At 34.7% G+C, this 15,494-nt stretch overlaps 2 protein-coding genes across 3 annotated transcripts in view; one reads left to right on the forward strand and one right to left on the reverse strand.

Moving 5' to 3' along the window:
* The window catches only part of LOC132696079 (retinal guanylyl cyclase 2), a 134,853-nt gene that overhangs the window by 28,867 nt on the left and 90,492 nt on the right, over nucleotides 1–15,494 (reverse strand). For both annotated transcript variants that reach the window (XM_060660659.1, XM_060660658.1), the window contains exons 11-12: nucleotides 9,026–9,175; nucleotides 8,641–8,953 (exon numbers count right to left, since the gene is read on the reverse strand). In XM_060660659.1, the coding sequence (XP_060516642.1) occupies nucleotides 8,641–8,953; nucleotides 9,026–9,175 (463 nt within the window). The remainder of the gene's footprint in view (nucleotides 1–8,640; nucleotides 8,954–9,025; nucleotides 9,176–15,494) is intronic.
* Nucleotides 11,168–12,156, forward strand: LOC132696081 (aldo-keto reductase family 1 member B7-like). Its single transcript, XM_060660661.1, has one exon. The coding sequence runs from the start codon at nucleotides 11,173–11,175 to the stop codon at nucleotides 12,154–12,156; it is 984 nt and encodes a 327-aa protein (XP_060516644.1). The 5' UTR covers nucleotides 11,168–11,172.

The raw sequence follows: 15,494 nt of genomic DNA on the forward strand, positions 1-15,494 counted from the left end.
GGGGTTTAAGCGCTCTCCGACTGGATTTTAATCCATCAATATTTTAAAGCACTTTTTACTTCATCTTTCAAAATTAACAAAAGAAACAAACTTTTTAAAATAGAAAAAATATAACTGTTTTTTGAGGGATATGTTTGACTAACCTTAGGCTAGACTTCGCTTCGTATATATTTTTTTTATACAAATATACAAATATATTTATTTAATATAATAATGGCATTTTATGGTAAAATGCCAGTTGAAATTTTGGCAATCCACAGGGTAATTTTTTAAAAGTCGAGTCTATCCTAAACAAACTCCCATCTCAAACAGCTAATGAACCGAATGAAACGAGTTGAAACCACTACTAATCGAAAACTAACCAAAACCTCCCAAATCTAATATCCCAGAGAACGCATTGCCCTAAAATCTCTAAAATCTAATCCCGACATCGTAATATTAAAAGCAGATAAGGGAATTGGTACGGAGCTAAACAAAAATGAATATCAGGAAAAGATTCAAGGTATTCTTACAGACGGATCATACCGTCAACTTAAAAAGGATGCTACGTCATCTATGGAACGCAACCTTAAATCTGTTATTAAGGCTTGTTCTCTATCAGACTCCTTGAAAAAGTCTGTCACCCCCAATGATTCTAAAATTCCTTGCCTCTACGGACTCGTAAAGATTCACAAACCCCTTCGACCTATTGTCAGCTCCATTGATTTTCCCACATATTCTCTATCAAAATATCTAGCTTCTTTATTAAAACCCTTTACAGGGAAAACGAGGAATAAAAAGTTTCGTATTTAATTCCTTTCAATTCACAACATTAGATAAACAAGATATTCCGGTTAGTTTCGACCTAGAATCCCTCTAGACTAAAATCTCTATTCCTGAAAATCTCAACTTCATTTCAGATATATAAACATCAGAAAATCTGGAACCAAACCTTACCTTACCTCACCTTAATTGAAAAATGCTTATCTGGAACACATTTTTCTGATAACGGTCGAATTTTTTAACAAACGTCGCGAACAGCTTTGGGTTTACCACTATCACAAGTCATCGCGAATATATTTATGGAAGCCTTTGAGAAGAAGAAGAAGAAGAACCAAAATTATGAAAACTCTACGTCGCTGATACTTTTGTTATTTGACCTCATGGTCAAGAATCACTAGTAGATTTTCCTGGACATTTAAACTCTATACACCCTAACGTTTTACCATTGAATTAGAAACTAATAATAACCTACCATTCTTAGAGATTCTTATCAATAGAAAATCGGACCTAACATTGGGTCATTGCGTTTACAGAAAATCTACGCACGCAGACATTGGTATTAAGGCATTAAGGTATTGACCTTAATGCATTGTCATATCACCAAAAATCATCGGTTATCTCTTGTTTACAGAGCCGTAAAACAATCTTAGCCCGAGTCACTGAACCGAGAACTAAAACACCTTACCTCTGCTCTTCTCTCTAATAATTTCCACATTAAAGCTATTAGGTGTTCCATCACAAAATACACTTCACTACAACCTTCCAATAGCAATGAAACCGAAAGCAAAACACTAGCCACTGTTGTCCTTCCTTACGTTCAAAACATTACTGACCACATATCAAAAGTTCTAAGAGAAGTCTAACCAGATTTACCACTTGTCTAAAAATCTCTCAACATCTTCGATCCAACAAAGACAAAATTCCATTTGAGATGCCAGGAGTGTACAGCATTCCATACATACGCGGCAAAGAATACATTGCAGAGACCGGACGAAAAATATCAACTATGTGCGAAGAACATGAAAGAGCTTTAAGACTAAGACAAATAAACTCATCAGCAGTTGCCAAACACAATCGCGACAAAACTAAAATTCTTGCATGCAACAATTCTTCTACCAATTAAAAATCCCAGAGTCTATAGTCTATAATTAACCTAATTCTTAACTGCGACTTAGGTCTTTCCCTGTACAATAATATGGGAATCGGTGATCCGAGACGATGTTTATGCCCCTCATTTAGCTCCACCCCCTCAAACAAAACATAAGCAGGTATACTGTTAAATGCGAGCCAGTGTCAGTTGAGCTTTGAAGAAGCCAACGGCGAACCCTTAGTAAGTTTGACTCAACAAAAACCGACGCCAAGGAACCCAGAAGTTTTGTAAAGAGTAATATACAGAGTGTTTAAAAACATGCGCCAATGTTCAACTAGAGATTCGTCGTACAAAAAAGTTCCTAAGTACAAGTCGTGATCTATACTTGCATAGTTCCCAAGTTTAAATTAAATAACAAACTACACCTTTTTTGAAATATCTTAAATGCTTTTTACCCGATTTTGTTGAAATATAGCATCGTCAAAGGACCTAATTTCGCTTTAACTAAGTGCCGTCGCCGGAGATATCGTAGTGCCAAAGAGACTGTGCGAATGACTTTTTTTACAATATTTGTTATGACATTTAATAAGCCACTAAAAGTACAACTTTTTTACTCTTAAGTTGCTTGCGATTCGAGGGAAAATATAAAAATCATGAAAACTGAGAAAATGATGATATCAGCATCATTTTTTCAATATTTAACACCCCGTATCTTAGAAACCTTTTTTTTTGTTCTTCTGCCGGGAGTAAGCGCATATTTTTTGATACACCCTGTTTTTGCTAGCGACAGCAACTTAATACTAATATATGATAATATTTGTTTATATCTAATTATGATAATGAAAAGAAATGTGAAAAAAATCATATATAAATATAAGTTGAGATCGATAGTTTAGATCATAAAAGAAGAATAATAATAAATAATAACTCTCGATATTTAGGATGCATGAACCAAAAAAGCATGAATAATGTTTCAAAAATTAGAAATTACGAGGATGGACTGATAAGTTCGGCGCCTGACAATGTTTTTTATTTCATTTTTCAAAATAGTCCCAAGAAAGACCAATGGATTTTTCAAATCGGCCAATTTAGTCAGATGATTGTTATATTCGTGAATTTTAGCTGATACGACGAATGTGTTGTTCCTTTCTTAAATTAATCTATCTATAAATGTGCCTTGATTGCTTCACCCTTTTCAGAATAATCAATAAAAATAATTTCTCTTGATGACAAAAGTGCCTGATCGCTATCGTAATGATACACGGCAATAAATAAAGTTACCAAATTGAAACTGACAATAGCCATGCATTTTAACAATCATATAAATTCCATTCAGGTAAAACTCTCTTGAAATAAACAAGAAAAATTGGACAAAGAGCTGAAAGCTTGCAACTCCGTTGATCCTAAGGTGCGAGATTCACTCCGTTTTACGTCACTTTAAAAATGGCGTTGTGTAAAGGCAGCAGCTGAAGCAATTAGTTGTTGAAAAATGAGCCAATCTCCAGACCGCGCGCCGCTTTCCGACAATATTAAGAAGCAACACTTTACTCGGAAGGCTCATTGGTTCGATTTATCGTCAGAATTGCTTACGTTGCGATTCCAGAAGAGCTATGTATTAGTTTGTTGTACAACATGGTGTAAGAACCGAAACAAGCCATAAATTTTACGCGGCAGAGCGGATTTTTCATATCGATTCAAACTCATTTCAATTGGTTCTAATTAAATTACCAAAAACAACGAAACCCAAGCAGATTTTCTAACGAAAACCTGAACATGCTAATTAGAGTCCTCCATTAAAATCGATTATAGCTGCGAGCAAAATTAAATAAGAATTTTATCGAGAATGCAGCATTCTGTAACAGGAAGGAATGTTTTTGATGGCAGAAAATTTCAATTAAGAAAGCCAGTAAATAAGAAACTTATTTCAGAAACATTCGTTGTTGAAACATAAATTATATTACGCCGGTAACAGACATGTTTCGCATCGTATATTAAATTTAATGCACAATTTTGTTACATAAGAAAATTTGTCCATGATCGAAATTCTTATTCTACTGGATTACAGCAAAGCATCTCATGCTGTTCATACTGAAATTCCTTGTCAAAAGTTTTTTTTATTTACAATAATACGAAATCTAGCACCCTCTCTCTCTCTTAAAGTTAATACAGATATACTATGTCAAATACTACTTGTCAAAAATCATCAAATCAAAATCAATCGACCGTCCTATTTGTCTAAAAGGTTTGTAATTTTTAGGGAGCTAAATAGTACTAATACAAGAAAAAAATAGTTGCTAGTTTCACCTTGACATTGTTGGCATTATTTCAAAGATCTTTTTCATATAAAGCTCCTAAATTGATCGACAAATCACCGGTAGACTTTTTAAACGACTTATCCTTACTTAATTAAAAAAAAGGTAATAATTGGAAGTAGATAATTGGAAGGATTTTTGGAAATTGCCTATAACATTATTTAAAGCAAATCCGGTGGTGTACTCATATTTTTTCTGCAGTTTTCCCCTTTCTCATAAATGAGTACAACTTTCTCATTTTATATGGAAATCATAGTTGGCCTTTGCCTTAAAAAATGCGTTCGTCGAGACCTTTTCAGCCATAAAGATTGTGGGTGCCTGTGATGAAAAAAATATAGGGCATTTTTTGTTTATGTATTAGTAGACGGTGCATATAGCTGTCAATGTCAGTTAAGGGCAACTTTTATTTAGCAATTCAAAAAGTTCCAAAATAATGAAAGTATAATATGATAAAGTGTTCTTTCAATACATATCCAGAGCAGCAGCAACAAAATAATTAACCAATTGCGGAAGTTTCAAAAGGCAAAATCAAGTATCCAAACATATACTCACGGGCACTAGCTGATGCAACAAACGCTGGAAAAAAGTTTTGACTACTTTAAAAATCATAAATTCAAGCGATATCGTACCAGAAAAGTAAACCAATTACATGAAGGGGATGCCGGTAGAAAAATTCAATTTTCCAACTAGTTTATAGGAAAATGTAATGAGAACATTAATTTTCCATTGTCGATTGTTTCGAGTCATGAATTGATTGTTCCGGAATATTTAACAAATACAATTCTTATAACTGGAGCACAGAAAATCCTCATGCTGTAGTGTCGACAAAGTCGTTTTGGATTCAATGTATGGGTAGAAATTTTCCGAGGTAGATTTGTGGAACCTTATTTTTTTAATCTGGCTGTGGATGGTTATATAAATATTTTGCGAACATGTATTGTTTCATTTTTAGAAGACATGCCTTCAATCTTTGGAAGAAGTATTTGTTTCCAGCAAAATGTTTGCTCGGTTCACAACGCACGGATTGTAAGTGAACTTTTGAATGAAGAGTTTGGATAATGTTGGATTGGAACTGGAGGCTCCATTCTGTGGCCTGCGAGATCATATGATCTAACTCCTCTAGATTTTTTTATACAGAGTTAGAGGAAGCCACTCGAGAAGCGTTTGCTTCCTTCAATCCAATAGAGTTAGTAAATGGTTGTTATTCAGAAGAAAATTTTATTTTGTTTAGTGCTTTAAAATAACTATAATTTTGTTTTCTAAATAATTAAAAATTTTTAAATGAAATATTAAAATTAGAATCGTGTTTTTTGTCTTTTTGTTTTCTTTATATCAACCAGGTTAAGTTTAAAAGCGCCCTTTGGGTGGGACACTTCGCCTTTTCTAATATAGTTTTTTAATTTGTCATGATTAAATTGCGAAGCTTCTTGCTTTTTGCATAATAAAGTCGCAATAAATGGGATGTATAATATTTTACATTATTATAATTTTATAGATATTTACTTTTCATTGCGTTTAAAACAGTTGCTAATCGAAGATAACATATGCAGCAGCATTAAAATATTTTGGCGCACATTTCGAAGACAAATGAAATACTGTGATGCAATAGTAAATTTGCAACAAGTGCGGTAAACGGCATTTGACTCACGCAGCGGCCTGAGTGTTTAATAAACGAGTGACTTAAAATGTTTACCGAACGTGTTGCATACTATAATTTTTCTACGACCGCTAGTTTTTGCGTACATTTTCGCAAAACACTGACATGACCGTCAGAATTGACAAACGTCAAAATACAAAGCGTGGGAAATATTTCCGAAAACATCCGATTGCTCCCAAACCCGTGCGGTAAAATCCCGGAAATGTCCGAAATGGCTCGGATTCGTGGGAAACGAAACCGCTTTTGGCACGCTAGATTGGTGTGTAATTAGGTATTTTACATACGGGAGTAGAAAAAAATATTATCTATACCACTGGTATTGTAACATTTTTTAATGCTGCTTGTGATCTTATCAAAGAATAATTTAGTCCTTAATAAACCTATTGAATTTGGAATTTGAATGTTGCAGTGAATATCACTTTACCACATTAATAAATGCAAAAGCAGCTTCAAAAATTAAAAATAATAAGTATCTGTACAAGCATTTATCAAAAACTTTTTAACAAAAAATAATTCAAGACCAGAAAAGTTTCCTGAATGTGCATTTGTAGTGCCGTCATATCTGTATCTGTACGTGAAGCGCTACATTCACTTAGGCTTCAGCCGTCTCATTGCGCTTCTTGCTGGACAAAGCCCTAGTGACTCCACGTAGGCAATGACAGCTTGAAGAGTGGTCTCCCCAATTACTGTAGGGGATGATGATTCGCCAAGCATGCTTTCACACCTAAACTAGTGGTTAGGACCCGCTGCTGTGTCCTTTTCTTGTTCACACCGCATGCACGTTGAGGTGCTACTCAAACCTAATCGAAATTCGGATTTGTTAAGTAAGCAATGACACGTGTTTTGCTGCTTTTTCATTTGGTTCAGTAGTTTCTTAGCTAGTCAACAGTTTTCTTTTTCATCTGATGGTTTTATATAGATCCTATCAAGTTTAGTCCGGCAGCCCTCCTGGCTAGGGAGGATCACTACATTGTCAACTGACGTGCAAATGAGGTAACATTTTAGTGCTAGTATATATAAAGCGGTTTGGCTACAGCCTTGGCAGTTTACCGCATCCCAACCTCCACGCTGTAAATGTGAGTCTCCTCTTTTGCATAGCTTCATCAATTCCTGGCTTCCAGCTTTTCCGTAGTCTCCCTCTTTTCCTTCTTTGTGGTGCCCCCCGGTCATAATATTTTTTGGGTATTCTGTCTTCGCTCATTCGACTCATATGTCCAAACCACATTAGTTGCTTTTCTTCAATAGTATCTAATAGTATCTTTTCTACATTCATTCTGTTCAAAATTTCGTCATTTTGATTTTGTCCATTAATGCGGTTTTACAGAAATACAGGATTTCTGTAGAAGCTACCTTTCCTTTCATAACTTTTGACATTTTCCAAACCTCTGATCCACATGTAATTGTACTTCTCTTATTTTTTTGGGAAATGAAGTCATTCCATAACACTGAATGTAATTGACGTATAACAATTTTTCCTTTATTAATTTTGTTTTGTATGTCCACTTTGTCTCTTCCGTCTGATGTTATAACCACTCCTAAGAACTTATATTGGTTTGTATGTTTAATAGTTCCCACATCAGTGTGACAATCTTGTCCGTTTATTCCAATAGCCATATGCCGGGTTTTATCCATAATTATTTCCAGGCCCCGCTTCTTGTATTCTTCTACAAGCTTTCTAAACATATAGTTTATATCGTCCTCATCTTCTGTTAATATTACCTGATCATCTGCAAATAATAGACCATAGATGGACTCTCTGTTCATCATTACATCCATATTAATGCATTTTCCATCATAAACTTTAAATAAAGTCTTTATTTACCAAAATTTCTTGAGAAGTTTCTTTTCCAATTTTTACTAAGCTTTTCGTGTTATAATAGAACTGTTTCAAAGCATCCCATGACTTATTTATGGGCACGGTATCAAATACCTTCTTGAGGTCTATAAATATAAGGTGTAATTCTCTCGAGCAAGTTACAATTTTTTCGGCTAGTTGTTTCAGGCAGAAAATGTTATCGACGCAGAATCGTCCCGCCCCGGAACCACTCTGCTCTTCTGCATCTTCATCTTCATCTAGTGCTAGTCCTCATGTAAAAAGCCTAACTTTGATCCTGGTGATTTCTTTTAGACATTTAGTTTCGAAACAAAAAAACGTTTTCTTTAGTGGGCGTGATTTGCCCACAAAAATGTAATAACTTCCCTTTAATTCCTTTACAACGGAAGTCATGCCCGGGCAATTACGGTAATGCAGATGGTGTATTCCGGAGACTTTATATAAAACCTTTGGAAACAACCCGCTTCAAACATTTTTTTCTTCTCGGGGAGGCTTGGCATTTTATTAGTGGCGTTTTTCGGCGAGGGAGAACATGAAAAGGACCGCCTTGCTTCGCAAACTTTTTACGAGAAATGTCCGGTATGAGTTTTATGAAAAGGACGGCTTAGAATATTGGATAACTTCTCGAAAATATTAGGTCTTTCTGAATCGATATTCGAGGAGGTCGTTGCACCGAAATTAATGCGCTCTCCTTCAAAGAATTCAAGTTAAATTTCAGTTAAATGATTGATGAATTCGTGTGATCCATGTTTCCGGAGCATTTGAAAATAGCGCTTTCGGAACCATGAAACTACAACTGTATATACCAAAAGTAAGGACCACAGCGATATGAATAAGGTTTAAAACAAATTTCACAATAATACATCATTTATAACGTGTTTATCAGCAACAATTATGTCGTCAAATATTTTTCAATGGTTAAATTTTGGCGGTTTTGTTATGAAATATAATGGTTCGGTAGTTTTAAATCCAATTTTCATCTTACCTGGGTAACATTCTGTTCAGCAACTGCTCCGTTTTCTTCTTCTCGATATCCAGCTGCTCCGTCCGCTCCCTAATCAACTCCTCCAAATTGTTGGAATACTTCTCCAACATCTGGAACATGGTATCCACGATGTTTACCTTTCTGCCGTGGTTGAGTTTTTTAAATTGGTCGTAAACTGCGTTGAAGTCTGGGCGAAGCTCGGCTTGCTCGGCCCAGCATTGACGCATAATATTGATGGCTTCTGGTGGGGCTGCGCCCTTACTGACGGAAGGCCGAATTAAAGGTGGCGGCCGTTTCACTTTTTCAATAATTTCTGGATGAAAAAAAAAATTACTTGTTTCATCACATGCCAAAAGTATAACAGGTGATAAATAAAGATACTAACCTTCTGGTGTAAGCGCTAGCATGCAGAAAGGCTCTCCCCTAACGACAACCTCCTGAAGAATGACACCAAAAGAGTAGACGTCACCAGGTTGGGTGCCCTTTTTTCGCAGACTAGTATGTCTTAGTAACTCAGGTGCAGTCCATAGAAGTTCTAAAACGACAACAAAAATGACGAGTCAAACCACTAACGAACTTTGAATATTTAATCCTCTTAATGTTAATAAACACAATAGTTTTCAAATTTTCTAAAACCTTTTATTTTGCTCTAGACTTTTATTTCAGCGAAGAGGTAAATTTGATTTTTCCCACAAGATCTTAAACATCCGCTTGCAAGCATCCACCGGGACGATTTTCGAGAAAATTGCGGGAAAGTTAGATATAATCATTACTCTCCTGAGAAGGAAAATGTAAAAGTTTTCCCGCGATAAATTTCAATTGCCCAACACTTTGGTTTCTTTATTGCAGATTCCCGATCTTATCGATTGCAGCTTCCATGTAGCGTACTTATTTTAGGCAAACATCTGTGTAGCGAAATTCTGGGTGAAACTGAATCCTCTTATACGTGAACAATATTGAGTTTATCTTGAGAGCAAGTTACGTGCCAAATATTGAAAAATAAGATACGAAACAACGGGCTTTCGAAAAAAAATATCAATTGGAAAAAATCTTAGAGAAAATTGCATGATTTACGTCGAATTGCCAAAAGAACAAACAACTAAAAAAACTGAAATCGATGGAGGTTCTAGTACATATTTTAGAAAAGATAAGAATTACCCTACTGGAAAATCTACTCAAAGGAATCTAACAAAGAGGAAAGAGCAATATCCATATGCTTTAATGGATGATACATAAAATATAAACAAATGGAAATATTCTACTGGCTTTGAATATAGTGTGGTTCATTTGTTGATATTTTAAACCATAAACCATAAAGGAGTACCACAGCATTAAGTTGCTTTAATCAGTTGATCTTCATCCTTATAAAGTTATAAACACTAAATCCACACTTTAAAAATTTGGCATATCAAAACAAAACAAACTATAGTTTTAATAAAAAATGTTTTATTTTAAAAAGTCTATTTTGAATCAGAACATTGGTTGCAATACCAACAGTTTCTAAATTTACACATTCAAAATGAAACCATTTTGTTCTACATGTTTCTTGCTCACATTGAATCATGTGTTTACCATTGTCAACCCAGTTAGAGATGCAATAATTAGTAACTTCGAGAGCTCCAATTTCATGGGTGAAGAATTTACTCAAGAATTCTGGAGTTATGACTTCGGCATAATACTGAAGAGCAATTTTTGAATTTTGATGCCAAAATTCTCAATTCGGATAAATTCTTTATTTAAAGAATATATTCGGCGATAAATATTGTTTGTTTTCAAACATTTATTTTGAAAAAGGCAATAAAATTTTCAATTTAAAATACTCGTCGATGTTAACAATATAATCATAATATAATCACAATTTAATAAATATGGGCATTTAATCCTCCCATACAACACTCACAAAACACTAATCGGCCTGCAGAAGAAGCTATTTGAAGCCACTTTTCGCTAACTAATTTAGATTCAGATTCAGAGTGATTCATTCATCTGGTCCGTAAACTAAGTAACTGGTGGAACTCCATTAATTGAGTAATCTAAAATATCGAAGTCTAAAAGAAATGGATCTAAACCATTTACTAATTGTAGTTTTATCTGATATCTTCAAAAACAAAAACATTTCATAAGGTAAAAAACACCAACTATTTTACAATTTTTTAATATTACCTTTCACAAATATCGTGAATTTTCTTGTAATATTTTTTTGTCAATATTGACCTAATGCCCAAATTGCACTTCAAAACTCACCACACAAATGATTGTCTACCTGATCTACTACAATTGTTTGTCCTAGATGGTCAACTTTGATCACATAGTTTGGATTGCCTAATAGTAAAAAGGAATTCAAACTTCATTGTTCCTTGTTTGCTAAATACATTTTCGGATTTTTATAATAGGTAAGTTAGCTACTAGGTACTACCAATCCATAATACAATTCTACAGATACGCTATTGCCAATAAATCCTATCAATCAACTAGGTTTCCCCAACAAAGGCACCGACACGTTGTGATGCAAAACGTCATTCGATACGCCAAATGGTCCGTTTAAGCAAGCTCCTATTCAATTTTGCCGAAAAGGTACCAAAAGTAACGTTTCACAATGGACAGACGTGTCCGGTACTGGGTTTCGGGACATGGCAAGCGAAGAAGAACGTAGTGGGAGAAGCTGTGAAGGAAGCAATCACTGCCGGTTACCGTCATATTGATTGCGCCCTCATCTACAGAAACGAAACTGAAGTAGGAGAAGCCATAAAAGCGAAGATTGAAGATGGAACCGTTAAAAGGGAAGATTTGTATATAGTCAGCAAATTGTGGAACACGATGCACAGGCCGGATCTAGTAGAACCCGCGCTTAAGACTAGCTTAACAAATTTATGTCTGGATTATCTGGATTTGTACCTCATTCACTGGCCGTTTGCTTTTAAAGAAGACGGCGATTTGTTTCCGATCGATAACAACAGGAAGCTCGCGTTAAGCAACGCGGATTACGTTGACACATGGAAGGAGATGGAGAAACTGAACAGGAAAGGATTAACGAAATCCATAGGGGTCTCAAACTTTAACTGGAAGCAGTTGGAACGACTGAACCGTGTATCGGCGGTCAAACCGGTAACGAACCAGATAGAGATACATCCTTACCTACCTCAGACAAGGCTCGTTGAATTTTGCAAATCCTACAAAATGGTAGTTACTGCTTATAGCCCGCTAGGAGCTCCGGCTAGGCCGGGGGTTAAGCCCTCGGATCCTGTCATAATGGACGATCCAATTATCAAAGGAATAGCACAGAAACACAACAAATCAGCACCCCAAGTACTGATACGTTATGGAATTCAGAGGGGCTGTATTGTTCTGGTAAAATCTGTTACCAAGGAGCGAATTGCTCATAACATTGACGTGTGGGATTTTCAAATATCAGACGAGGACATGGAAGTTTTGAATTCCCTGGATTGCAATTATAGAACCATGCCATTTATCGACGCCATCGGCCACAAGGATTATCCTTTTAGAGAAGAATGGTAGATTTAAAACACTTTTATGCTTAATAAAGTTGTTTAAGTATTTCATTCATTGTACTACAGAAGTTATTTTTCTAATACTTCGAGAAATTTTGGTTGGTAATTGTATATGTCTTGCCGCAGTTGAAAAAGGGCTGTTCAAAAACTTCTACCAATCCATCTTTCCCGCTATTTCTATTCCAGGCGTGGTCTACCCAACATAAAAAGCTAAAGTGCCAGTAAGTCAAGAGACTGAAATAATGGTTGAGTAATCTAGGTTGAGTTACGCCATCCATTTTATGCATTACAACAAACGGAATAAAGAATCGCTTGCTCGAAGGCATTATTAAAATATTATTCATACAGTGTGTCCCACCTGAGAGCTGTACACCCTTTTAAAATATTTGTTTATGGTTCGATTTTGATAATTTTTTGTTGTTGGATAGGTCTCGGAAAAATGCACTAAAACCTTGTTTCGCTGATTGCTTCAACTTACAGTCATGGCCAACTGAAACTTTTTGACAAAAGAGAGAGAAGAGAGGAGTAAAATATAAATTGGCAATGAATTCTTATTCAGGAGTACTTAGAAGCCAGCTATACCAATTTTTATAATTTTTCAATGGGTGTTTGAAATATCGTTGGAGCCCCGCTTTGATTACGGTTTGATTTTGAAAATTTATTTTGTTGGAAAGATCTCTCAAAAACGCACTAAAACCTTATGTCTCTTATTACATCAACCTGAAATCATGGCTAAGTGGGACTAATTTTTGATGTCAAATAAAGTGTCGACGAATTCTTATTCAGAACTACAGAAAACCTAACTATACTAATTTTCATGAAGTACGAATACAGGGTGCGCAAAATATCGCGAGAGCCCCGCTTAAGCATCACTCCTCTAGAATAGATTTCAGTAACGATTTTCTTAAAATTAAATATGATTAGAGAAGATTAAATATGAGCTAAACAGACTTTACAAGCGCTGTATTTTTTAATTATTTTTATTATTATTATTATCTAATACTGAAAATATTATATTTTCTTCTTTGTTTTTCAAGAGGAGCGAAACCATGGAGATGCGAATATTCGACAGTCAAATTCACTGGCTAATTTATATTTTAATTTCGTTTACATCTTTCGAATGCTAAGATTTGTTACTGCTGTTGTTTTAGGATGATACTAAAAAATAAATGTCCTTTAAAAAGTCTCATTTATTATTATTTTTGAAATTTGTATAATTAAAATTTGTACAATTACAATTTACAAAATTTACAATAATTATTTTTTTAAAACATTAAAAACTTTGGTCATTGACCTGGCTACTTTTAGGTAGTCCTGAACAAAAATCTGTTGCCATTTTCAATTTAAAAAAATCTCTAAAAATACTTCTCTATTTTCAGCTTCAAAAAACTTTGTTAGTTAGCCATGACTTTGGGAGATGCTGTACGAAAAAACCGTTTCATTTCCCTTTAGTAAGATCTGTCCAGCAAAAAAGAATTATCAAAAATAATAACATAACAAACATTACACAGGAGTAATGCTTAAGCGAGGGGCCAACGATATTTCGAGCACCCTGTATTCATACTTCATGGAAATTAGTTATTTTTTATATAATCATGAATAAGAATTCGTTGACACTTTATTCTCATAAATTAGTTCTACTTAGCCACGACTTCAGGTTGATGTAATAAGACACATAACGATATACATATACGCCTTAAGCGTAAAAATTGGTATAGTTGATTTCTAAGTACTTCTGAATAAGAATTCGTTGCCAATTTATTTGTTTTTTAAATCCCTAATAGTACTTTTCTCTTCTCTCTCTTTTGTCTTAGTTGGCCATGACTTTAAGCTGAACCAATATGCAAAACAAGGTTTTAGTACAATTTCCAGAGACCTTTCCAAAAAAATCAAAATCAAACGATAAACAAAGAGTGCTTAAGTGGGACACACTGTATATATCTGGCATCGAAAACGAGATTTTTTAGGAAGTCTAAAATTAAAGGAAGTTTGGGATTCGACAGTACCTATCGAGAATTAAGAATAAACTAACGAAGTCGAATTATTTGAAAAAACGCTCAAGAATATTATTATCGGCAGCTGTACTCGATTGATAATTTAGAGCACATAAAACATAACATTATTGTTGAGTACTTATAGCTGCTGCACAATGCAGAAAAAAATAATCGTCTTTAAAGCAAAATATATTTTTAATTACAAAAAAATATTCCAGGCTAAGAACGGAGAGGAAAGAGAACACCGAATGAAATGATAAAATTAATACCAACGGCTACACCTCATATTCATTTCCGCGATGTATACAATTTAGCTTAAACGGCGCTATTTTATTCATTGGTTCGTAATCTTTAACGCCGTTAACTGGGTCGGCAATTGTAATTAATCAGGGTTACTACTGGAACCGCGATTAATTATCTACAAAACATTCCGGCAATCTGCCGATCGCCGAGTGACAGAACGGAGTTTAATTAGGGCGTTAATGAGTCGACTTGAGATTACTTAAGTCCCTAAACTGGCGATATTGGATTTTGTCACATAAGCGGAAATAGAAAGCCAAGTTTCAAATAGCGCACGACGCGAATGACCTGCGAAAGGATTGATTGCCGATATTCTCCATTTGATTGTAATACATAGACGACAAAGTAAATTAACAATTTTGTAAAATACAAAAATTGGTGTCCTTAAGATGAAAAAGGACAGAATTGGTATCACCTTGAGCACCATATAAAGTGGGTATTCCTACAGAGCACGAATGGCTCTGTATAGAAGCATGTACAGGAACAGGTATAATCTGTATGGCACTGTATTGAAACAGGTACAAGAACAGGTATAGTCTGCAATTATGGAAGTTACCTGCCAACGGCGATAATACTGGGGTCCGGTAGGTATTAAAGGACAGAACAGTGGAGACGGACTCTCAAAGTTTTTGGTAATAATATAATTTTGTTTGTTTATTTATTGTTTATAATCTTATTAAATTACAGTGAGGAAAAACAATGATATAAATATTAAAAAATATAAAATACATACAATAAATTCATATCTATTTTTATTGTAAATGTCTAAATCTAATTCTGTTTCATAAATATCATTTTCTAACAAAAATTTCTGGAATTTTTGAACTCGATAAGGCTGGTATTTTGCGTAACAGACGGCTGTGGAAGCTTGCGTTATCAACTACAATAACACTGTTAATCCAAGCTAGAATCCTTTATATTTATTTCAGGCAACAGCAAGCAGTTTGGGATAAATCTGTGTATTATGGTGATACATTTTCCTTTATTTGAAGGTACACAGTTTCATCTTCTTCTAGCTTCTTTTTCAGTTTATCTAAGCTAGCAGCAACTT

This window comes from Cylas formicarius, unplaced genomic scaffold (assembly GCF_029955315.1).
Source record: "Cylas formicarius isolate icCylForm1 unplaced genomic scaffold, icCylForm1.1 PGA_scaffold_1__22_contigs__length_36826433, whole genome shotgun sequence".
In the NCBI taxonomy this organism is placed as follows: Eukaryota; Metazoa; Arthropoda; class Insecta; order Coleoptera; family Brentidae; genus Cylas; species Cylas formicarius.

Coding starts and splice junctions, on each gene's coding strand:
- LOC132696081 (XM_060660661.1), top strand. CDS start 11,173: ATGGTCCGTTTAAGCAAGCTCCTATTCAATTTTGCCGAAAAGGTACCA.